The sequence below is a fragment of the Anas acuta genome, chromosome 2, assembly GCF_963932015.1.
Source record: "Anas acuta chromosome 2, bAnaAcu1.1, whole genome shotgun sequence".
In the NCBI taxonomy this organism is placed as follows: Eukaryota; Metazoa; Chordata; class Aves; order Anseriformes; family Anatidae; genus Anas; species Anas acuta.
In genome coordinates this window covers 45,927,711-45,953,421 of record NC_088980.1, presented here as the reverse complement: position 1 = coordinate 45,953,421, position 25,711 = coordinate 45,927,711, and the positions used below count along the sequence as shown (strand labels likewise).

The 25,711-nt window shown below is 41.6% G+C and overlaps 1 protein-coding gene across 2 annotated transcripts in view; it reads left to right on the top strand.

Annotated features, from left to right (window-relative positions):
- LARS2 (leucyl-tRNA synthetase 2, mitochondrial) overlaps positions 1 to 15,494 on the top strand; it is a 104,003-nt gene extending 88,509 nt beyond the window's left edge. For both annotated transcript variants that reach the window (XM_068674616.1, XM_068674615.1), the window contains exons 19-21: positions 739 to 850; positions 9,334 to 9,461; positions 14,955 to 15,494. In XM_068674616.1, the coding sequence (XP_068530717.1) occupies positions 739 to 850; positions 9,334 to 9,461; positions 14,955 to 15,134 (420 nt within the window). In that variant the 3' untranslated portion in view covers positions 15,135 to 15,494. The remainder of the gene's footprint in view (positions 1 to 738; positions 851 to 9,333; positions 9,462 to 14,954) is intronic.
- The last annotated feature ends 10,217 nt before the right edge of the window (positions 15,495 to 25,711 follow it).

The following is a 25,711-nucleotide window of genomic DNA, read 5'->3' as shown; positions in this document are numbered from 1 at the left end:
CAGAGTAGATCTCCAGGGATCTGCATCAGCCTCTTCAGGAATAGATTTCCAGCTTGTCCTTTTTTCCATAAGTGTCAGAGAGCACTTTGTGACCAAGAGATGCAATTTCAATTCACCAGAAATTTTTGTAAGTTTCTAATTTATTATGAAATTATACTCTCCTGAGCATAGAAGTTGATTTTAGGTTTTGTTATACAGAATAGTTCCATTGGAAGGGACCTTCAAAGACATGAAAGTCCAACTGCGTGACCTCTTCTGGGCTAAACAGAAGTTAAAGCATGTTGCTGAGGGCATTATCCAAATGTCTCTTGAACACAGGCAGGTGTGAGGCATCAACCACCTTACTAGGAAGCCTGTTTCAGTGTTTGACCACTCACGTTAAAGTCATTTTCCTCATGTCTAGTCTGAACCTCCCCTGGTGCAGCATTGTGCTGTTCCTGCGTATCCTGTCATCGGTGACCAGGGAGAAGAGACCAGCACCTGCCTCTGTGCTTTCACTTCTCAGGAAGCTGTAGAGAGCCATGAGGTCGCTTCTTGGCCTCCTTTTCTCCAGGCTAGACAACCCAAGTTTCATCAGCGTATGTCACAGAGGCAAAGTTTTCATTTCCACTGATTTTAGATGTCTTAATGAATTGTTCATGCATGTACTTTTCAATTAAACTATTCTCCTTCCCACCCCAAAATATTCATATTCACAATTTCTTTTTTCTTTTTTTTTTTGTTTGTTTTTTCACTTAGCAAGCTCCTCGACCTCTTATTCTTCACAGTGCAGAATATGAAGATGCTCTGGCTACACTCTGCATTATGATTGCACCTATGGCTCCACACATTGCATCAGAGATGTGGAAAGGTATTTATAGAAATACACTTTTTATTGATGTAGCAGGGCAAAAAAAAAAAGCAAAAAGCTTGCAGAAATATCTTTAATCATGTGTTACTTGTCTCTCTTTTCTGCATCTATCCTGTCACCTTTTGTCATAATTCCTAAACACACCTAAAACTTGTTGTTTCTTTCCCTTTGCATACAAGACTAAACAGAGAAAGAGAGAAGGGGGAAAAATTCAAGACAGAGCCTGCATGAGGAAGGAATTAATGTGTCAGTTGCTAGCTGCCTCTGCATAGGGAAGGCAATATTAAAAGCTGAACATAATTACAGAGAGAGCTCTTTTTAAAAGAGCCTTCGGACTAGAAATACCTTCTTTCAGGAATTCAAGCAAAGAGTACCATGTCAGAGGACTGCATACTAAAAAGGCTAAAAGAGAGTTAAATATAAATCATATTCTTGTTATTGCAAAGACTCTCCAGAGACTGAGGAATGCTATATGTTAAATTAACCTCTTGTGGGAAGTGGGAATGGAAAATCTATTTTTTAAGGTTATTACAGTTGTAAACCTTTAGATCTGAATCCCAAGTGGGCTAAGTTGCATGGTGTTACTACAGTTAAAACCTGTAAAAATAGGGATATACATGCCAGAGTTCAACGGTTACTTTTAAGGTTTCCTAAAAGATGTCCCAACATGTATGTGGGAAGATAGGAATATATTCTGCATTAAGGCTGGCCACAAATTGGTATGTGGTTTTGGACCTAACGTTAGCTTTTGGATGCTGTTTTAACAGCTTTATTTTCAACAGTTATCCTAGAACTTTATGCTTTCAAGTGTTTACAGTGCAGAGCTACTAAATGGCTTCTGTTTCAGAGCTGTATATGACAGTGCAATATTATTAACTGCCAAAGAAAGGCTACTTTTGTTCATAGCAGTAACATAGGGGCACAGACTGGAAACAGCAAGACATATTGCAGAAGGTTTTGTTGTTGTTTTTTTTTTCTCTTTTCATTCCCAATATTTTTAAGATGTCTTTATTTTAAGCAATTAAGCTTTCATTAATAGTGGCAATAGACATGATCCATTTGGAGAAAGCTGCTTTTAGGCAGTATTCTCTTACAACATGAAGTTCCATCTAATTAAAATTATATTTAAATGGAAGTAGTAGCCCTAATTTTGTTTTCCACATTGGTTGAGGTGAAGTCGGAAGTGGTCTGGTTTTATTATTTAAACATGCAGTTAACTGTGAAATCATGTGAACTGTGAAATTCAAACGCATGTTAAGAAGTAGAGAATAGTCAAATATGTTTCATAAAATGACAGAGGTAACAATGACATAATTAACATAATTTGTCAAATGTAAAGTTTAGTCTTGTGACATTTTGATTTTTACAGTAGGAACTCTTTAATTTTTACTAAAATCATTGGAGAATAAGAATGCTAAACACTTTCTGGATCTCTCTGAAGTAAAAATGAAAACGAAGGATAATAAAACTGGGATGTTATTATCCTTAACTCCTGCCTGCATTTAAAAATGCAGTTTTGTTTGTGTGACCCATTATAATTTAATACAACTGGCAAACAAACAATTTTTGTGGTGATTATTGCCTGAAGAATTTTATGACTGAACATGGAAAATACAATCTCTTTTAGCAGCGTGATCATTACATTATAACAAAATTATTAAACGATTTTATCAGGAGAATTTATGTACATTTACTGCTGTGTGGTAAGAAGACAATATTATGGAGAAATAACCAGCATCTAGCATTTCGGTCCTGGGGTTGGGACTTCTGGTAGAAAATGTCCAACATGTTCATGTTCTGAATTGCACTCTGGTTCTGCTACGTCTTACTGGTCATCCAATGTAGCCAATTTCTTAAACTTTATTGTGCACGGATGATAATGTTCTGTTATTTTAACAACTTCAGTATAAAAAATAAGCTTTCTAAATACTGAGTTTTCTGTGTGCATCAGTTCTCCATACACACTCAGAGAAAGTCATTCTTTTTGTGCCTTGTCTTTGCACTAAAAGGTAGGGATAGTGCTGCTTCCTTTCTTGTAAACTATACAGGAAAAAGGACTTTGTGTATAATTAGCTCTATAAATAGCACTTAGAGCAGACCCACATACTTTGATTGAAGTCTCTGTCTGCTCTTGTAATGCCAATAATAAACAACACATAAGCAATGTATTTATAATTAAATACTGACATTTCATTCTGAAGTAACTCATACACAGCCTTCACATAGTGTTTTGTTTAGTGATGAAAAACAAGGAAGATTTTTTCTTTCTACAGGGAAACATGAAATTGGGAAATTTGGAAGCCCTGCAGCTAATATGAAACAGATAATTTTGCAGTTGAATAGGATCACTGATCAGAATAGTGACTTGTTATGTTAGCTCTGAACCACATTACGCTTCCTTGTGTATTTAAGCTTTTTTGAAGAGAAAGGATCTTGCTTTTGTGTTGTTGTTTTTCATTAGAAAGTGTTTATTATATAACAAGATGTCTAATGCTAATTTTGCTACAGCCTTAGAAGAAAAGAGCATTCCCAGTAATTTTGAATGTTTGCATTGTTCTTCACAGGAAAAATAGGACTTTTGCTGTTGTACTGTAATCTCTTCTTTCATGCGTTTCTGATCACTGGTTATGGACAGGAAGCATTTAAGAAGAAATTACAATAGAATTTAAAATTATATTTGAAATTATGACAACCTACAAGATAACCCTGACTTAGTATATTCTATTATATTCTGACAAAGATTTGGAAAAAATAATTAAACCCAAGGACTACTGGGTTCAATTATTTTGGCTAGTGATCCAGCAGTGACTAGAACAGGCTCCCCAGGGAAGCAGTCACTGCACCAAACCTGTTGGAGTTTAAGAAGCATTTGGAGTGTGCACTTACTCACATGGTCTGAATTTTTGGGTAGACCTGTGTGGTGCCAGGAGTTGGACTCGATGATCCTTATGGGTCCCTTCCAACTCGGGATATTCTATGATTCTATGACTATAGAACTTTCTGGCTAAGCACACAGAATGAGACTTCATAGAGGTAATAAAGTCACTTCTGGCAATGGCAAGCTCTTCTGCAGGTGCAAATAGTTTTGTTTTGTTTTGCTTCAGTTCATATGACAGGTGTGCTGGAAATTGAAAAAAAAAAACAACTTTTTTCTATTCTAGAATTGGAATTATAAACTAGGCACAAGAGGCTATCATATAAGTATTAAAATCTTGAAAGATATGATGACCAAAAATATACTGATATGTATATACTGATGGTTGTATTCCATAATTATATAAGATATAATTTCAAGTATCTAACAGATTTTCTTAAAAACTTGTATCCTGAATGCATTTATATTTAAATAGCAAAACATGCATTTTTCATTTTTATTGATATCCATTTCAATATAAAATATACTTGACACAGTAAAAAAAGTTCTTTAAATACAGCTGGGTGTAACTGCATATCACTCCACAATTATTGCCAACCAGTGAAAATAATAGGAAAACTAAAAAGGTAATTTTAAGGTGATAATTAAAGATGCTTTGCTTGAAATTTTAAATAATAACTCATCAGCATCAACAATCTACATCATTTTGATTGTAATAATGTTATCCTACTTTGTAGGAGTTGCATTAGAGTTCATTTGAAATTTTAGCTTTTTATTCCACTGTGTTTTCTTTGTTAGCTTGTTGATGAACTTTGCAAACTGAGAACTTTAATTTGGTATCCCAAGGATGCTTCTCATATAATGTTCAGGTTTTAAGTACAATTAAGGTAAGACGAGGTAGATTCAAGATAAAACAATTTTTGTTCTTCTGCAACTCAAAAATTCTTCTCCCATGGGGTTCGGTTTATATGTGGCCACCTTGTTTTCATGCATCAGGTTGCGTGAAGAGTCTTGTCTCTTTTGTGAGTTGTTTGAAGAGCGTACTTCAGGATTGGCAGTAAATATTTCCAGTGTAAGCGAAGGGAAAAACTGCTTGAATGCTGTTTCGTAAGTGCCTCACCTTCCAGCAGCTGAACAATTGTAACTGAGTGCTTTGATATTTTGTCCATGAAGTAGTTCTTTTTTCTGCTTAGAGGAGGAACAGTGTTCAGTATTTTGGTGTGTCAGCCTAATGGTCTTAATTGTGCAGCATGTACACTGTTTTATAGCTTACTAACATAAAAAGCTACTGTAGCCCCTCAGTGTGGGAAGAGTTCATCCGGCTGATATCTTGGCAGTTTATGAACACTAACAGGATGAGGAAATCTGTTTCCTTCCTGAAACCTTGTATCTGAGGAATATACAGACACCATTTGAGATGTATTTTTTTTGTTTGTTTGTAGTAGTACAGTGTTTTGCTGTCCAGACAAGGATATGAAACAGCCTATTGTGAGTTGTTAAACTTTTATTAGAGATGGAACATGAGAGATATATACTGATGATAAACACATCTTCAGATATGTTGAAATGAAACATAATTATTGGAATCTGTAACATTAAGATTGTCTTAACAGCATTAAAACTGTCCTTGCAGTAGCTCTACTGCAAGTATTTCTGTGTCTTGATTCAGTCCTTGCTCAACAAGGCTTTTCTGAAGAATGTATTGCAAGCTAAGTGATGTTGCAGATTTTCATAGAAAAACTGAATGCAGAAGTCCCCCAAAGCAGCCTGCACAAACCCAAGAAGAAGCCCAGTTCGGAATAAGAAATTGTTTTTTCCTCCGAGAGTAATCCAAAGTGAAGGATAAGTCCATACCGATGGACAAAGGCAGGTGATTTTCAGGAGGATAAAAAGATTCATGGGAAGTTTGTTGAATTGGAAATGTATTCTAGAATTAGCTTTTAGTAACCCAAGCTTTTCACAACCCTCTTTGGTGTTCCACATCTGACACTAAGAAATGTACAAAATGAATTTCCTAGAACTGTATTGAATTAATGTAAATTTTCCTGACTTTGTGCTACTGGTAGTATAATACAGCTTTTCTCTTAGCTGTCTGGAAGTAGCTGTTACTGTATTGCTAGAATTTCTTGGGGATTGCAGACCGTTTCACATGTGACTGACAGACGTATTCCTCCTGGGCTGCAGAAAGGTATTGCTGATACTCACTTTGGCTGAATCTGTCAAATAGGAAGATTCATTAAATGCTATAAAAGCGTATGAAGAGCAAGGTAACAAGATAATAATCCTGTCCTTGGAAGGAGTTGCTGTGGCAAGTAAAAACACTGATCCAGAGTGCATCTCCATTTACTGCTACAAATTCCTGCTCTGAGCTTCTTAAAAACTTGGTCTGCTTGGCTGCTAGGGTGCTGGATTTTTACTTAACATAGATTTCTCTTGTTTTGATTTTTGCTAAATCCAAAGGTTATCATCATTTGGATAATGCATCCTCATAGTCGCCTTATACTGCCCCTCTGGTCTTCTTTTATCTCCTGTTAGAAAATCCCTAGTCTTAAACTTAGATATCAGCATAGTTTCAGCTGCCTTAATTAATTGCCTTTTATCTCCCATTAAAACTTCCGTCCTCCTTGCTTTTTTCTTTGTTAACCTCCCTGTGCTGGCTGTTGTCCCTCCCCATGCCAGCCATTCCTCAGTTTAGTCCATAATCACATCTTTTTCTCTTGCCTACACAATTTCATGTCAAACTAGCTGCACCATTGCTGGAACTTTACAGATTCATTTTTCTAACACTTTTTTTCTTGCAAGACTAGAATTACCTTGCCATCCTACCTTGCCTTGATGATACATAATTGCTTCCACATATTCCTTCTTAAATCTCTGCTTAAAATGACAATCTGCTCTTCCACCCAAACAGCGCCACAGGGGAAGTATTATTTTTATGAAATACTAATGACTCACGTAATGCTAATAAAACATTGCCTAGAGCTTCAGTGTTGTTAGACTTGTCCTCTCTCCTTCTTCTATCAACTCACTCATTTACAATCACATAATAGGGTGCTGTCTTCTAGCTGAAGCTCCAGTCCTGTGAGTTACTGATTAGGGAAAGCTTGGTTCAGTATTGACAGAGATCCAGTCGAAGGATCAGTGCTTCAGTTTGAGTGCAAATCTAGTCCTTGATCTGTCCCCAAAAACAGATGGACTTACAGGCTGTGGAAAATGCACTCAACTGGTTTCTGTCCTGTGTTTGTAAAAGAATATGCAGTCATAAAAGCAAATTGAGAGAAAAAAATAGAAAGCATAGTACACACTGCTTCATAATGTACGTTTCACTAGGTGTTTTCCAGTACAATGAGGCAGTAAAACAAGTTTTTAATCTTTTCACAATAAGAGTCTGTGAATTGGTTGGTCCCTAACTTCTCAAATGGTGCTTTTGTGTAATGTAGCAGAATCAAGTGGGAAGGCTGGATTAGGTCTGTCTAGGTCCTGCTAAGTGTGCCAGCAAGTCTGGATTGTGACGGTGAAGTTTCTGGTCCTGGGTGGCATTTTGAAAATGCCAAACAAATCACGATTGCATTTTCTGTGTTGTGCAGCTCACAAAATGTGAATTAAGGCAGGAAGCCAAAGAGCAACCTAAGTAAAACCTTCATTTTGGTTTCCTGTCAAATTCTGTTTTCTGAAACTAATTCTGTTGACTTTTGCACTTTTTAAAAAATATGGATGAGCTCATAGCTCATTTTGTAGCAAGAAAATGAACCAAAAGATTGACATAGTGCTTAATCGTGCTTTATGTGCTTCAGAATACATATTAATTATTTTTTATTAGTAAGTTTACCAGGACTGACAGCCTCCACAGGGATTAAAACTGCCCCTGGCTTTGCCTGTGTAGATAGAAGCTCTTGACTTATACCAGAAAGTGTTTTTTAAATAGTTAGAAGAATCCACTTGAACAGGAAAATAAGGAGTGGCCACTATGCATGCTTCTGCCACAAGGCATGTGATCAGTTGGAAAGAAATGAGCTCATCTGTGTGTTCAAAAGCCAAAAGGGGAAGAATTTAGCAGCTGTCGTCTTTAAAGCCAACGTGATAATGAATCACCAATATGTAGAGTTTTTTTTCTGCTTGATTTCTTATCTTTTGCTTTTTCGGTTTGAGTAACTGTTGCAAGAGATTAAAAAAAATACACAAATTCCAGATTGAAGTGTTTTATCAATTATTTACCTAAAAAGATTGTAGCTCAGTTGTTATTCCTAGGAAATGTGCACATCTTGCTTGCCAGTAGAAATAGCTCACCCCAGTCCACCGCTCTGCCCCTTTCTGCATGATTCAAAAAATAGCAAGATTGTGTGTCATTTTGCAGAAGTGCCTTGTCTGAAAAAGCACTGACAATTATCTGGTAGATTTCATTCTGGAGAAGTTGCCTTCTCCTTATATCTCTGTTTGCTGTTGTTCACTGTATCAGTCTAAGCAATCCAGCTAGATAAATTCATGTATGTCTTATGGGTGGATTGTTTTTGCTGGTAATGTCTGCCACTGTGCTGTGTTTTCTTTATGCTCTTGCTTGAGTTTCCCTAAACCACAGATGCGTTTTCAAATACTCTTTGGTTGGTACATTTTCTAGTTCTGAAAGTGTATGCTTATTAAAAAAAAAAAAAAAAAAGTTTTGTCTGTCTTCTTACTCATGTTTTTAATTTAAAAATCCACTGGCTTTGAGAGAAGCAATCACTACAGCTACCCTCGTAAATATTGATCATATTTGACAACCTCTTGTTAAGTGAAATCTTCTTTCTTTTTTTTGCTCTGCAGTTGGAGTAAACAGAAACATAAATTCTACTCAGGAGCTTTAATTCAGCTAAAGAATGTGGCTTCAGAATGAATTACATCCAATTCTACTAATACTTAAGTAAAACAGGAAATAATTGCCTTGGAGAGAGCAAAGTCTACTAAAAGGAGATCATTTATAGCCATTTTAACAGTATTTTAAAATAAAAGCAAAGGATAAACTATTTGAGAATGTACATGTCATGAGAAAGAAAGCAAGCTGTGCAGGGTATATTTACATAGCATCTTTAATTTGCAAGTGAATAGATAATTCACAAAACACAGCAAAACTCTTGCAAGTAGCTTGACTTGCAACAGATTTACAAACTCCCCAGCACGTTGCAGGAAACTGGCCATCATGTTATGGATGACAAAATAATAAGCACAATTGTGTATCATTTGGATTGTTAGTAAAATTTTAAGCAAACTGGCATTGTTATTGAAAAGAATTATTTTTTATTATGATTGACTTCTAAAAGGAGAGATCAGCTTGGGTTGCAGTATTAAAATTTAAAACAAACCGTGGTCTTCAGTGCTAAATTTTGGATTGCTAATCCTAATCTAAAATGGACACCAATGTTCATGTTAGAGTCCCTACACATGGTATAAGCACATGTTTTTAGAGATGTGTATCTTTCTGTTTATAATGTGCTGTATGTTCATCTAAACAATGGTATTTCATCCTTAAGGGACTTGCTTTCAAAGCAAACTTTATTCTCATCCTGTTTATCAAACAAATTCTAAAGATTGAATGCTCTGGTGATAATATGGCTGAATTGGTTTCATTTTCCAGGTTTGGCACATATGCACAATAAACTTTGTACGCACCATAACTGGGGGACTGACGTGCTGCATCAGTCCTGGCCCAAAGTAGACCCGGAATACCTAAAACCAGCAGATGTTGTGGAGATGTCTGTTCTGGTAAGAATATTTCATTTATTTTCAGTTGTGGTCATTTAATGTGTTACTACGAGCTCAGAGTATGACAAAATCCCTGCTCTTTTGGAAGTCAGTTCCCTTCTTACGTGGCTTAGTGAAAGGTCAAATAGAATGGAAACTGCAATTACAGTTGTGCTAAAATGGTTTCCTAAATGAAAAACGTGTAGTATGTCTGGAAGGGAGACAGTCTAAATATAAATCTTTTTGAGTGACTGGGTATTAGTACCTGTGGAGATCTGCCTGATGAACAACTGTGGTCAGAGCCTGTACAGCCAAAACCATGACCAAAATACAGGGCCCTCCAAATTTTTGCCTGTGAGTCCATTTATGATGTTGACCCTGTGCTAAAAAGGATAATTAGGTGAAACTTCTCGTGCTACCTGTAGTCCTGTGGTTGCCTAATACAACCTATTATAAGCTGGTTTTAGTTGCTTTGATTTTTGCCAAACTATGTTTCCTGTCTGCCTCAGGCTGAACTTCTGGCAAATTTCAGCAAAGCATTTTTCCAGGAATGAGGCTGAGGAAAAACAGGTAGTTTCGCTAGTGCTAGAATTACATTCCAGATTCTCTTTGAGCTCTAAAACCTCAGTGGTTTATGGAAAGAGCTGGCAGTTCAGTAGAAGAGCTGACATATAACTACATTTAGCTAACCTGTAATTTTCCAAAATGTGCATGTGCACATGCACAATGTGGTTTACCATCTTTTTTCCTACATCTCTAAATATCTATATTCAGCATGCTCCCAGGCATCATAAAGCTTTATGGAGCGCAGTAGCTGTGAGTGCCAATGTAGGCCATTGAGGGACTGTGGGACCTGGAGAGCCAGGAGGGTGGGATCCGTGAGTAGCATCTCATCTCTTCCATCAGCTGATTTCCTGGTCAGCTTGATTTCAAGTCCTCTGTACTCAGGCATTGTGATTATCTGCAAGTATGTAGTTGTGTAGTATAGACCTGCAGCGCTCCTCTCTTTTCCACTGCTCATCAGATAATCCTTTAATATACCATGCAGCCATGCTGAACGTAAGTGCTTTAACTTAAATTAAACCTGGTTGTGTGTGTGTTTCTGGACATCCTGTACTTTGAATGAGATGCCTTCAGAAGAAATGTCATTCAGTCATGTAAGATTGCATGCTGTACATGTGTAAGAGAAACAGAAACAATGCACTTTATCTCTATTTTATCTGTTTTACTCTGCTAGCTTCTTTGGGTAAAAGGAGTAGGACAGTTCACTTATTTTTGTCCAGCTGTTGTTTTTGTTTTTGTTTTTGTTTTTGTTTTGAGAAGGGAAGAGATTGGTTAGATTTAGGGGAAGTTGTGTTGCTCTAGATTTCCTTAATAAAAGTATCTTTGCAAACAATTTCATGTCTTGCCAGAGTGCTGTCAGCCCACTTGAACAGAATGAAAAACTCCCAAGAGCACTAATTTTTCTGAAGTTCAGTGTATATGCTTAGCAGAGACCACCTTGTATGTCTTTTGGAGGAAATTTTCAGTTTGCTGGCATCTTAGCACAAACCAAAGAGGAGGACTCACGTGCCAGCTGGGGTTAGCAAAAGACTTCATGCTAATATTCACTGTGGTTTTCTTGCCTTTTTTTTTCCTTTTTCAAGTGATACATATTTTTAATACCAATAAAAGGGTCACACGTCCACAAAATCTTCACTTAGGTATGATTACGTTGCTCAAGCTTAAAATAAACCTTCACCTGCAAGTACAGCTAGGAAACAACTTTCAAGTGTTCAATTTATGAGGAAGCTATGTTTTTGTAAAACTCTGTAATTATAGAAACTTCTTTGTAATTACATTTCAGGCATACTAGTCATTAAATATATCTTTAAAATAAAAACTTCGGTAATACAAGGAAAAGTCTGACCTGAATGTTTTCAACACTATACAAGTGGCCATAAGAAGGCCTAAACATTTTACTGGTATTTTTCTGTTGGTATTAAAAATTCCTTCTTGAAAGCAGAAAAATGACAATTAATTGTGCTTTCAACAACCGTTATGAAAATTCTTTTTGTTTCTTTTCCTCATTGACTTTGTCAAAGCTATAGCTTTGAGTAGAAGTCCTCTATAAGAGAATGAGCAACCACCGTGTGCTCAGTTGTGTATTCATGGAAGAATATGATGTATGTAAACACTTTCCCTAGGCCAGAGAAAGGCAGTGAATGGAACAACAGAGACACAAATTCCTCTTAGAGACAGAATGCTTCTTACAAATTGTGGCTGTGGGAGTGTCTGACTTTCTACCTTAGGAGTAAGGCAAAAGGGAGATAGGGAGAAGCAGTGAGAAGCCATTATGATTGTGAATATTTTAAAGTCTTTTGGACACTGCGTGTTTTTGTATGGCTGTAAAAATAAATTGCCTTCATTAAAACAAGAAACACTCAAAATAAGGAGGAACTGGCTAGTTGCAAAGAGACAGTGTCTCTTCACAAGGCTGCACAGTCAAACTGAGTCTTTGGGCCACAGCCCTATTCTTCTCAAGCCATCAAACTGCCTCAGGCTGCCAGCAATTTGCCTGCTGAGACATTATGGTTTTATTTCTCTTGACACAAGATACTTCATTATTTCCTGTCTGTGCTGGAGTTATGTCTTTCCATATTTAACCCAAAGCAGTAAAACCGACTTGCTGCATCCTTGGCCGATACAGTACAGACTGTATGAGCATGACATTTAAACTAACTGGAGATGCGTATGTACCTGTTGTTCCAAATGTTATTTCAAAGCCGAACGTTTTTAATTTGCCTGCTCTTATATCACGCCTTGACATATATTGTTAATGCTGTGAAAAGTCTGACCTGAATGTTGTGTGCATTTCATCGTGTGAACACACTTCTGACTAACATTCCTCACGTCGTGTGGGTGGTGCAGAGCTGTTAACTGCAGTCTTACAACCACGTTTTTAAAAATGTAGACTAAGTTTGCATCATTTTTGCTGCTTCTGAGTATGAGGAAGGCCTAAAACCGCATGAATACTTGTTTTCTGTTTTTACTTCTCAAAAGAGTTATGAATCAAGGGAGCTGTAAAAGAAAAAAAAAAGTCCAACTAAGAATTACTTTCCAAAACCTTCAGGTGCTTATTTTTCAGTCTCCTGTGATTTCATTTCATCCTGCATAATTTCTCTAGTTCTTTGATCCCTCTAGATCCAAAACAGTCTAAAATGTCAAACTTAAAAAAAAAAAGAAAAAAAAAAGGGCAGAAGAGAAGTCAACAGCTTCCTTTCTCAGGGGAAGAAAGGACCCGAGCTTCAGTTGTGCCTCCTCTTGTAGTTTGCCATGGGAGTTTTTCAGAGAAACAAAGCTGCTCCCCCCCAAGTTTCTTGTGCTGGCACTTTCACCCAGAGTTGATGAGGGATGTGCTGGTCTAGGGAGATACAGAGAGAGCAGGAAGCACAGCAGAAGACATACGTCCTTCTGAGAATCTAATGCCTCAACTCAAAGAGCGTGTGAATAGGGTGCTTGTTACATACAGCATGTGATCAAACCTGCAGACAATTTTATTTCATTTTTTTAGGAATGGCGTTCATGTGTTTGACTCTGCACCGTGATACCTACATTACACAGAAAACCATTCTGCCAAATGTGTGCTGAAATCATAACCAGCCTGCCTTTTGATACAGTTTGCAGACTTTCCTCCCAGTGCAGTGTGTGGGAAGCGGAGGGCAGATACTGTGGGAAGGTACACAGTGGCAGGTCGCCTAGGCTCCCCAACCTTTCTAGGAAAACACAACTGCCAGGAATCATTTATTTGCGATGTTGATTTAGTCCGGTTGTGTTTTCTGTTGAGAATAGCACCAAACAGCCGAGCTGTGGCAATTTTCCCCCTGCCAACATCTGTCCACTGGGACATATTAATTTGCATTATGGAGGACAGTGAGTGACATTTTAACTAAGCAGGCATAGTTTCCAACTACAGGCTGTGTGTCCTAGCAGCAAGCTCACCAGCTTGCTTTATATTCTAACCAAAGCTGTATCAGGTTGGATTTTTACCATTTTCTTTTTCCTGTGGAATATGCTTCTTCTTTGAAGTGCCCTGTCAGAAAGAACTACTTGTATATATTTTTCACAAAAGTTTTAAAAATGAAATGTTCTGTGATTTTCAAAGCATTTACTTTGCATAAGGTACTAAAGGCAAAGTTTAACACACAGACAGCCTTTTATGCTGCCAAGTTATGGATGCATGTAAGAATAGTTAAAAGCCTACCTACATTATCACTGCAAATTAATGTCAGGTCTAGTCAAAAAAACAGAAGTGACTCATCCCAGCTCCATCTGAGACTTCATCTTGTCTGTCCCATCTTCCTCTCTATGAGAATTGCTTAGAATATTTTATTGTAAATAAAATCCAAACCAAGTAACTGAATTAGGTCTCTCTCATTTGTGGTATGTTGCATACACGAACCCTGGATAAAATCTGTGGGCAAGCCAAGCTGTGTGTGTTTTTATGTCCAGGCTGTACAAAGCGCTGTGTTACTTTTTAGGTGATTGAAAAATAGTTACAATGGTGTCTAGAGGGCAAAGCTTTGCAGCACCTGCAGCAGATTCTTATGCAAGCAAGTAATTTGATCGAACAGGATTAAAAAGTTCAAATTGTTTAATTTGCTAAAATGTGGGATTAGTGTTATTTTCATTAATCCATAGAATGTACTTCATATAAATCTAAAAGCTTTAGTAATAATGACTTTTATTTTGATTCCAGAAGGGTACTCAGTCGGACTCTTTAGTCTCTGTATATTGTTTAGTCTCATTTAATGACAGAATATATTTATAAGATAACTTTATAAATGAAAATGATTCCCACGGAAGGACTTACTCAGTTTTACTTACATGATTCTGCCATGCTGATGCATGGAAACTGCTCTGAAAAACAGCCTAACACAGGAAGACATTACCTTAAGAGGAGTTGTCATCTTTGTGGTTGCTGTTGGCTTAATGAGTCACACTTTCAGTGAGAGCGCAGCATATAATAAGCCAGAGCCCATTTAAAAAAAAAATGAGCTAGTGTTGAATCCTTTAGATATATCTTTTAAGCCACAGATATTTTACTATATCTTGTATTTAAATCTAAGGAATGATTTAGCTGTAAATTCCCAGTTGCAGTCTGGAAGTATGTGCAACCCAAAGTTGTACACCTAACCATCTGTCCACCGTCTCTCTATTCAGCCTGTGCAACTGTTTTGTTTCCAAGCTTAAAAGATCCCGGTATTGCATAGTCATGTGGTGCTTGCTCTCTTGAAGGCTAAAACTTCCTGTGGCTACTTCTTAAATATCGCTTGAGTATCCAGAGTCATGTCTTTATTCTCTTAATATGGGAACGGGCAGGGAGGTATGGAGAATTTTATTCTCTACTTAGAAAGTTTCATGTTGGAAAAAGACAGCTTGATCCACTTTTTCCCCACATGTAATGAAATGGATTGGATTCAGGAAATGAAGTTGTATAAATCAGTCTTTCCTTGTTTCATGTCTGTTTTTCAGATCAATAACAAAGCTTGCGGCAAAGTTTTTGTGCCTCACCAAGCAGCCCGCAATTTTGAAGAAGTCCACGAACTAGTTCTTCAAAGTGAACTTGGAATCAAGCATCTCCAGGGAAGAACCATTAAAAAGGCCTTTCTATCTCCAAGAACTGCCCTTATCAACTTCCTGGTGCAAGAATAAGACTTTGCTGTAAAGGGGAACAGGAATCTTTCAGGATGAAACCAATTCAAAAATACCAATTATGGTTATTTAAATCTCATGTAATGGCAGGAGAGAAATGTGAACAAAACTAGGGTGCTGCCAAATCTTCATTTCTACATGGAGAAATGCACAGAATTAAAAGTTTCTTATCAAGTCATGGTAAGATGCTGGTTGTCTGTATTCTCTGGGAGAATGAGCAGGAATTACAAAAGAACTAAATGATTGTAGCAGAACATAAATGTTGTAAAGCACACGGGTTTTGGGTCAGCCTCAGGAATCTATCCTACTGGAAATTTGGCTTGGGTAAACGCAGAGGAATAAATAGGATTCCAGAACTAACCAACTGCAGTGAGTATGTGCTACACCAAATGTTAGGTGCTCTACAGTCTGTCAGCCTTTGCTCCCTATATCTCATGTTTGGGTACCCTACCATTAATCAACACTTTCTGTAGTAATATTTTCTTAAAACTTGGTGTTAATTAGTGCTGGCTAATTGCCTTGGGCATAGCAGGTAGCCAGACTGGGGTGGTTTGATCCATTTCACATATATCTCAGAGGCAAGCCAAGGAAACAGGCAGATGATTTAACTGAGCCGTGCCTTAGCCAGGATCCTCCTTATTTGCTGGAATATTTTTGTTGGTTCGTACATGAGAGAGTCAAATTCCAGCAAGTGCTGACAGTTGTTTCTGCACAGACCAGATGGAAGTTACTTCCCATTCATGAGCCATCTCAGAGACTTTCCGAGGGAGTCAAGAAAGGGACGAGTCAGCTCTCAGTAACACAGCAGTGAAGGCAGACAGCATGCTTTTTGCTTCCACTCCTCGTTTTTTTATAGTGCCTAGATCATAAAACTTCAATCAACATTCTTTCTTCCTTTCTTTTTTGCTGAGGTTTCTTTAAGTAGAAATAGCTGTTGTTTCTAAAAGTCAAGACTCAGATAGAATCAGACTTTCATAAAAGACAAAGCTACTCTCATGCCTCATTCCAGCCATTTTATTTGTACACTGCATTGCTGTTATATCTACATGGAAATGCTTATTGTACTTAGCAAGTGCTTGAAAAAGGTTTTCCAAAGAGACAGTTACAAGGTTCATTGTTTAGGAATGCCTTTTCCGTAACAACTATTAAAACTAGCCACTTATGAGCCCTTCTGACAGCTAAGAAGTTGATGATAACAAGAAGCTAGGCAAATACAGAGGTCTGTTAACCCTCCAACCCAGCAGCCATCCAGATGGTGCATTAGATTGAAAAGAACCAACAAAAATCACGGTAAATAAGTCCAAGAGATCCTAAGCAGCTAGGATCAGGACGGATCCTTTGCAGTGTCAGTACGAGCTGAGAAATACTAAAAATCATTTTATTTTTATCATTTTTTGTAGCAAAGATTACATAATAGAGATTCTGGGCTCAGTGAGCAGATTCGGCTCTACACTTTCCTAAATCTGCAACAAAACTCTTCTGATTTCTACTTCCTTCTGGACCACGCTAGTGCAGATTTTCTGTTCAGCTGTCCTTTGACACAAGAATGACTAAGAAATAGAATATTTATAATGAAGATACAGTCTTTGCTGTTTTAAGACTCCCAAAATCTTAGCCACAAAGGAATGCATTCAGACATTTAGACACAGGCCTTTAGTTGGAGTTAAAATAATTTGAATTCCAGTGTCTGCCTGACATATATGTTGTTATAAATTCATGAAACTCCTGTTCAGAAGCCCCTAAAAGACTGTGAAAGAGATCCTTTAAAGTAAAATCTGTAGCACAGCCCGCTCCTGCTTTTTTTCATATAAAAGTTTAACACACCCGATGGAACCATTCAAACAGAGTTTTTCTTTGGGGGAAAGGTGACATGTTTGGTGTAAATAACAACTTTTAACGTTTACAAGGGTGAAGAAAGATGTTGTAAGCCCAACAGCCCTCTGGTGCCGTTAAACAAAAGCTGCAGTCACTGCAGGGCTGAGCAGCAGACCACAATGTTTACTGCTGTTAGCACTGGCGTGTATTTGCTCTTGCAGGAGGAAGAAGTGAATTGTAGATGTCGCTGATGCAGGCAAAAGGAAAAATAAGGGATGGACGTCTAGGCACTAAAAAAGGAAAGGTAACGAACAGCGATTGCACAAAAAGTGTGTGGTCAGAAGTCATGCCAACGTGTTTACAGGACGTTGAAATTCAGTGTGGTCTAGAGGACACAAAGAGGTTTTGAAAAAGGGAATGCGAGAGATGATGTGGAAAGTCTGACAGAGCCTAATCCCCCAGTAAGTGTATGTTTGAAAGATGGCAGAGGTGCCAGCTGTGGAGTTTTACAGTTGTCCTGACAGCTGCTGAAATTTTTCGTTATGTTGACCTGATCTGAAACACGATTGCCATGTGTTTTACAATAAGTGTGACTTACAGGTTTGTTCTGTGCCTAGATTGGACTGATACTGACTTACAGGCTGTAGGCTGTTACCAGGTCTTTTTTAAATAGCACAGATGTCTGTCATTTATTTAACAGTTGTTACTTGTGTTATGGTACAGATGTATGGGCACGCTGAAGGTGGTATAAAACATTGTCACAGATGTCTGCCCTTGAAGACTTCAGTGTCAAATAGCTGGGGGGGGGGGGGGTAAATCTGGCTGTTTAAATCCAGAGCTTTAAATCTGGATATCTGAGAAGTGAGAAGGAGAGGTGCTGGTGGTTGATAAATCAAGCTGCACAGGGTCAGTCCCGTGCAATAAAATGGGTAGGGTGCCACGTGTTCTTATTCCACGAAGTGATGAACCAGAGAAGATGTGAGAGACTTGCTAAAGGCAGCAGGGAAGGTTACTCCAAGGAAAATAAGAAACAGATCCACAACACAGAAGGTATGTGTTCTGCATCCTGTTGCTCATTGTGATAGAAGTAAGGTCATATAGACCCAGTCTATATCAGATTTTTATTTTTAAGTAATGTAAACTTCAAAATAGAATTATTGGCACACTTTCTACCAACCTACCCAAATCATTCATATAACTGAATTTCCAAGATTTTGGAAAATTTGCCCGCAAACATCGACCTTAGAAAAATTAGCAAATGCCAGAAAGGCCACCAGGTATTTTTTCCAACACCATTGACTTCATGAGAAGGATCCCATGGGATCCTGGGGTGACGGGGGCAGCGCAGCATGTTGGAAGACACCGCAGCATAGGAAGATGTGTTATTAGGCAGGAGTGTTTCATAGTCATCTACGGTGACTGTGACGGCATGCACAGCAACAGGGCATTTTATTAAGGAACAATTTCTATTAAGGAACAATTTCTATTAAGGAACAGTGTAGCAGCTTAGGGTGCTAGATAAAACAGCTTTCTAGCCACGTGTCCTACCTGTGTGCCAAACAAAAAAGCCGTGCAGGGGGGTTGCTGAACAAGCATTTATTTTTCCATACACTTCAACAGAATCCCCAAATCAAGATTTGGTTAAAAAAAAAAATGAAATCCGTGATCTTTCTCTGTGATTTACCAGATTAAATAAATCCTCAGAACTGGAGGCTGGTTAATGATGGCTTTTTTTTTAATCTGACTTTGTAAAAGCCTGTTTGTTTCTTCTGGAGGGAGCAATCCTGCAGATAATGCAGGTCATGCAGTCTCTCGTCTTTGTCTCCCTTCTTTTCGCGTAAAGCCTCACAGAAAGCTGCGCCTCTGCTCTAAACTTTTTACAATTGACATGAACTAGAAAGAATGTTAATTAGCACTCTGCTTGTTGTTTGTTCCGTAGGAAATTTGCAGTATATAGGGCTTTTCTGAAAACTTTGCTATAAATGAGGACAGAGGGAGAAATCACAGGTTGTTTTTTTTTCTGTTTTGCAATACTTATTACAGTTTACAGAGCAAGGATTGGCTTCATTTATGTATATTTACCAACTTGGAACAGCACATGCAGCTTTTGCTGGGTGCTTTTTCTGCTCCATTTTTTCCTTCAGTCCCTTCCTATTATGATCTGAGCTAATTTTGTATCAAAGGACTGTACTGTAAGAGGAGTGTTGGATGTGAAGGCAGGAACATCACCAGAACCCAAATGGTGAATTATATCAGTCCAGGTAACGTCAGCTTTTGACTTTAAATAATTTTGCTGGAACTACAGCCATGTTACTCTTTATTTATTCCTTCTTTAATAGAAGCAGTGTCTAGGTCCCAAAGAAGCAGCCCGACAGCCAGGCACGGCAGACAAGAGGCAGTTTTTAGCATGTTCCAGTCATGGCGAGCTGAACCGGAGCGTTATCTCTGCAGGAGGGAACAGGATCAGAGCTCTCAGCTGCACTGCAGATGATGAAAGAGATCTTGCTTGACATGCAGAGGAAAGGTGGGATTTTTTTTCCCCTTTCCTGAATGAGCTGACTTTCCGGTACCACAAAGCATTCTGCGATTCACCGAGCCCATCTGTCCCCGGAGGCCCGGAGTCGCACACAACCTTTGTCTTGTGGCACTTTCTTCACTCAAGTAAGCTCTGGGCAGGGCAAATTTGTTCTAGGCAAGCTCAGGTCTGGTTTTAGCCCTGGCGAGCTGCAAACCAGCATCATCTTCCACTTCCAGTATCATCAGCTCCACTTCTGTGTGTAGACAGAGAGTTTGAGCAGTTGAAAGAAAATGTTTTAGCTAGGTTTGTCAGTTGGTGGTGTCTCTGAACCAGAGCATTTTTGCCTGCACGTGGCAAGTCCTGATGGCTTTTCTTCTATCTGTAAGCCTCCATGCGGGCAACGAGAGCCTGGAAACTCAAAGTCAAGTGAATACTTGTGTCTGTTGGTGCATGAACATCGTCCAAGCCTGAGAGAGATTTTGATCGCAGTAATCTCATCAAAAACATCCTGCGATACTGAACGGGGAGGACATTTCCTTGTATGCTCGTCTGCCTGCGCCATGCCAATTTGCACTCCATTTTAGGGAGCCTAATTGCTCCCTCAGCAAAGGCACATGTAAACAGAAGAAGCTGGAGTATAATCAGTTGAAGATCCACATTCTTTCTGCATGTGCTTGTGATGGAGCCTGGGACATTTGGGGTCTTCTGAGAACTCTAAAAGAAGTTCTTTTAAGAGCCGGACCTTATTTAATATAATTCTCAGCAGATTTTATACACTTCCATGAAAATAAACGTGTGCCTTTGTGCTTGCTCTCTTGGATACAAGTGCCCAAGTCTTAGTTTTGCACACACAGATGGTGTAAGTCAGATCCAAGCTCAGACTTTTGCCTCCTGTGCCCCACCAGAGCTTAACGGTGGCTCTGTGGCTGCACTCCCTGGGCTGGGCGCAAGGGAAGAGCCCGCAGTCAGACCTAAGGCCCCGAACTTCCTTATCTGTGAGTAGCTGTTTGCATGTGCCAAAAGCCGGCGTAAAAGGTCCAAGGTTCCCCTAGTACACCCACCTTCTGCTGCCAGGAGAAACGCACAAACTGCTGAGCAATGGGAGTTGCTCTCCAACAGCTCCGCGTGGTGCCAGCAATGTGTGGAGCTGAATACACGCAGTCATAGCAGCTGCAGATGATCCAAGGCGCACCGGTCAGGAATAATAAACACAGGACAAACAGCCAGGGCCGAAAAGAGAGCGGTTTAATAAAGCAGCACGACACGTCGCCGGCGTTGGCAGCCTGGATTTGTTTCTGATGAAGATTAAGAGAGTCGGTGTAACAGGAAACTGTTTTCTGCTACAAAGGAAAATCAATTGTTTTTTAAGTACTCAGCAGTATAATTAGCAAATCTCACTAATTGCTGAGAAGCAGAAATACAGGCGTGCTTGCTAGGCGGGCTACGCCAAGAAAGCGTTGTGAAAAAAAATGCAGAAGCTTTGAGAAATGAATATTTTTCTTAAGTACGTCTCCATCCCTGGAGATCCACGTGGCTGGACGAAATAGCAAGGGTGCAATAAAAATATGTTCTTTGCAATTTTCCCATGTGAAAGAGCATTCAAAACCATCTGTTAGTCAGAGAGATCCTTCCAGGACACGCACGGAAGAGCGGGTGGATGCACTGACTGCATCTGCCGAGTCCACTCCAAGCCCAGCAGGATGATTACTGTGGGATGGCGTCCCACTTGCCGAGAGCTCTTCCAGCCCAGGATTACTAAAGGCCACGCGTGGTGGTTAAATAGGTCACCGTGCTGTTTGCATTACTGCGCTGATAAAGAGGCAAGGAAATGGAGCTGGCAAATCCTCCAGAGGAGTTTTTGTCCTGCCTGAAGGCTCTTTGCAGCAGAAAACAGAAAAAGCAAATTGTTCCCTGTTCTGTCAGGCAGGGGTAGTGAAGAGGAAAACCACCAAAGCGTTGCTTCGCTGTAACTCTGAAGCCACCCAAAGCAGGCATTTGGCTTGGTGGACTGACGGCAAAGGGGGCCCAGGATCACACCCACCGCTGCTGGTGGCACCTAGAGAAAGGGAAGAGAGCAATGCAGGCAGCGGGCTCTGCCCCAGAGCAGCTGCAGCAGCAGCTGGCCCAATCTCCTGGCGTCTGGCTTTGGCTTTCTTCCGGGATAGGATAGATATCAAACCGCTGCAGCTCTCCTTGTCCTGGCCAGGCACCTCCTCAGCAACCCCAAATTTCTCCTGCCCTGGGGTTTAACCTCATGTGCACGGAGGGGAGGCACTGCTGCATCCACACTCACCCCACAGCAGCAGCTCGGGATGAGGAACCCTGCACCAGGACTGGGGTGGCATCGCCCTTCCCTGCCTGTGCTGATGGGAGTTAAATTTGGAGGCAGAGCGGGAGGAGGCAGCGAGGGCAGGCCTCCCGGAGGAATGCAGAGGCCCCTGGGGCAGCGGTGGGGAGGAACAACATCTCCAAACTGCTGCATTCCCGCAGGGTTTTCCGGAGGTGGAGGCTGAGGTTTGGGCTCCGCACCCTGACAAAGTCTCAGCAGCCCAGCACCCGCCAGCAGCCCCACTTTTCTGTCCTGCCCAGGATCACCTGCCACAGGCAAAAAAAAAAAAAAAAAAAAAAAGGAAAAAATCATCTGTTTTCTCTCCCTCTCCAGAAAAGGGCCTGCTGCTGTGTTAGGGACAGACAGTGCCTGTGTGCCCTGGGGCTGCCCATCCTGCGGGCAGCTGCGTTTTCCACGTGGAGGGTGTCTCTGCTGCGAGTCATCGGCATTATTTTGCATGAGAAAATACAGCATGAAGGCAGTAAGTGCGCTGCAATACGTGAGCCCTGCCCACAGGAACTAACATGGATTAAATCAGCGATGGTTTTTCCCCCGGGGACAGTGTTTATATTAAGTTCATTCAAGTAAGTACGCACATTTTGGCCTTGTGCTATGACAGCAGTTGCAGACCCCTTAATTCCTTAATAGCACGGGCTGTAAAGCTCCCAGGAACTGTAAAAATTTGGGCCGGCATCTAATTGCAGCATCAGGGTGTGCAAGGCGGGGTGGTGTTACATCTCCATTCTGGTAGAAAGTTCACGTTAATCATCTCTTCGCTTGGGAATACCCCTGGCCCAAATCTCACGGAGGATAAATCCAAGCACAAGACTTCCAGGGTACTTTGCTGCCTAGCGTTCACCGAAACCACCGCGCGTCGGGCACCGAGCTGCCTTTGAATGGCTTGGCTACGGCTCCTGTCCACGGGAGCTTGCAATCAAAGCATGTGCTCGTGCGTGCGGAGCCTGGAGCGAGGCCAAGCGCAGCTTCACGGCTCAGCATCTGAAGGTCTTCAGCGGCGTTTTCCATGTTGCCTGTGCATGCATTGTTCTTCCCACAGCTGATTTTATCCTCTGGCATAGGAAGGAAACGTGCTTTACATAGCTGGTGAAGGTCAGCGGTGTCAGCGCGGCCGTTCTGCAGGCAGGCTGCTTCCCCCAGAGGTGGGGAGCTCCTGCAGGTCCGACTGTGAATCAACTCACAGATGTTAGCTGGCAGATAAAAGGTAACGGCAGAAAATGCGCGCGCGACCCTCACAAAAGAAAGTCGGAAAAGGCCCTGATCTGAGCGAAGTCACAGATTCTTCCTTGTTTTGTTTTTTGAAAGCTGAAAATAGGTACTTCTGTTCCAAAATAGATACCTCCATGCCCAAATACTTCTGTTCCACCAAAGGGTTTGTTTCCTAGAGGACTGAAGAGCCTCATCTCAGCCCGCAGGAAAAAAAAACAAACACAGTAGGCATTGGCTGGGTCTCCACTGTGCTGGGTAGGAGCTGACCCTCACCTGCTGAACTTTGCATCCTTCGGTGAGGAGGAGGGAAGAAGGCATGGGGATGATGTGTGATTTCCTTCTCGATTGCTCTTTGCCTGTGACCATCGCAGATTCCCCCCAGGACAAAGCAGTGGGATTTACGCTCCACTCCTTATCTATCTGGTGCTGCATTTTCTCTTCGTAGTTCTCTTAGGTCACGCGAATTCAATGAGGCTGTTGTTCGGTACCAACTTTGTTGCTTTTTGTTTCAGCGTGGGACTCTCCCCGTTTAAAACGAAAGCAGTAATACCTGAAACTGAGCCTGAGCATCTCAGCTAGCTCGGTTTCCAGAAGTGCGCTGAGAGCCAGTCACTGGGTTATTTAAGCCTCCTTTCCCTGCCCACTCCAGGGGACAAGGTGGATTTGGCACCATGGAGGAGCCTGAGCTCACACATCCCGGCCTTTCAGGCCCCTTCCTCAGAGCACAAGCACTGCCCCACAGACATCATCTGGGTATCGCCTGAGGGTTTTCATAGGCTGGCTCCAATAAGGGAAACAAAACCCCGTGCTGCTGCTCTTTGTTCTTGGTTTCTGTACCACGAAGGGCGAGGGAAATTCCCAGTCCCAGGCCAGCTGCAGTGGTCTCAGAGCAGCACCCGCAGCGCCTCTCGCTCGCTCAAAACTCAGCAGTTTCCTTCCCGGGGCAATCCCCATGCCAAAGCTGGCCTCGCACGCACCTCTCCGAGGATGCTGCTGAGATTTTGAAACTCGGCTTCGGCTTTGGCTGCCCCCACTGGGTTTAATCTCCAGACTCCGTGGTTTTGATGGAGTCAAAGAGTTGGTTAGCGGTAGCTCAAGCCAAAACCCACCTGGCACACAACATCTGCTGGGGCTGTTCCCTGCCCCACCTAATGCTCTGCATCCCCGCAAACCCCAATCTGCAGAGCTGCCATTACCTGTTCCTGGTGGCAGCTATTAGCGGCTCATGATTTGGATGCTGTTTTTTCTGGGAAGGGAACATAAAACCGGGCGGCACCCGTTGATTTATCAAGTCCAGTCTCCAGGTGTATTTTTCACCAGGAAAGGAGAGAGACATTTCTCTGTCACCCTGCAGGCTTTTATGTAATAACCTCCTACACACATCCGGAGGGTGGCACAGGGAGGGGGACACGCTGTGGTTTTCACGAAGATGTCCGGTTGCAGACCAAACCCTCCTGACCTGCTGGGGCTCGTGCAGAAGGGGGCCCAGCCTCGGGGCACCCAGGCCTTCCGAAAGCAAATTGCAGTTTGCTCAGCCCAGCCTTGGGATCCTCTTTTCCTCAGCCTCCCTGTGGCAGAGCAAGGCTTAAAAAGGATGTGTAGATGGGATCGCTTGACAGATGGGATTGTTTTCCCTATGTACTCCCATACTATTCATCACTTAACAGCTCAACAGGCGACAAAGGTCTCCTTCTGAGTGTTGTTTTGCTTCTTACAGCTTGGCGTAGCACATCCCTAGCCTGAGGCCGCCGCCCGCCTCACCCCTGGGCCTGCCTTTCCCAGAAATCATAAAAACGATGAGCTAACGGCACCCAGGCCCACTCCCAGGAGTCCGAAGTTTATCAGCTTATCAGCCCGGGCTGGAGCACGAGGCCGGGAGTGAGCCTTGGTCTCGTTTGGAGCGAGTGCCGGGAGGCAGGCGCCTCTCCTGGGGTGACGCAGGTTGCGGACGTGTCCGGCTGCACGCGGGCGGTGTCGGGCCCGGCAAGCCGCCCTGATAGATCAGCAGAGATTTTGTGAGGGAACTGTTAAAAAAAAAAAAAGGAGGGGATCCTTTGGTTTCTGACACGTTTGGGAGTCGCGGTTATGAAAGGCAGCGAGTGTGCGCGTTCCTTAACATCTGAGTCCTGGGGGAGCCTTAAAAGTCTGAGCACACGTGCCCAGGCCTGCAGGAGCGACCGTATCAGAGCACTCCCTGGGAGGCACCGCAGCCCCACAAACCCCATCACAGCCCTCAGAGCCCCAAAGCAGGCAGGGGGCAGGTTTTGATAGGGTTAGCTTTGTTTTTGTGAGGGTTTCTGCCAGGGGTGGGCCAGGACGGGCCTGTACTTCAGTGTAGCAGCCAGGGCGGCTTAACCGGTGTGCGCATTCCTGCAGCTCCGGCCCCAGGAATGCAAACTATTTCCCTGGCAGCCCAGGGCTCTGCTTTATCGCTGCTGGAGGCGGCCTGAGTGCTCCGGGGGATGCGGTGTGGTGCCCTCCTCGCCTCATCCACACAGCGTTGGCCTCCGGGGCCAGCTCGTCCCTCTCTAAAAAGACACATTTTTGTAGTGTGAGAGTTTCACAGTGGCGTGGTTTGGCTCTGTGGGCACGCCACCTGTCCTGGGCTGTGTGCAGGCGTTCGGTGCTTGAAGCTGTGTCGGTGCCTGTGACTTTCGCGAGGTCTTTGCACAAACCCGCTGCTGCCTG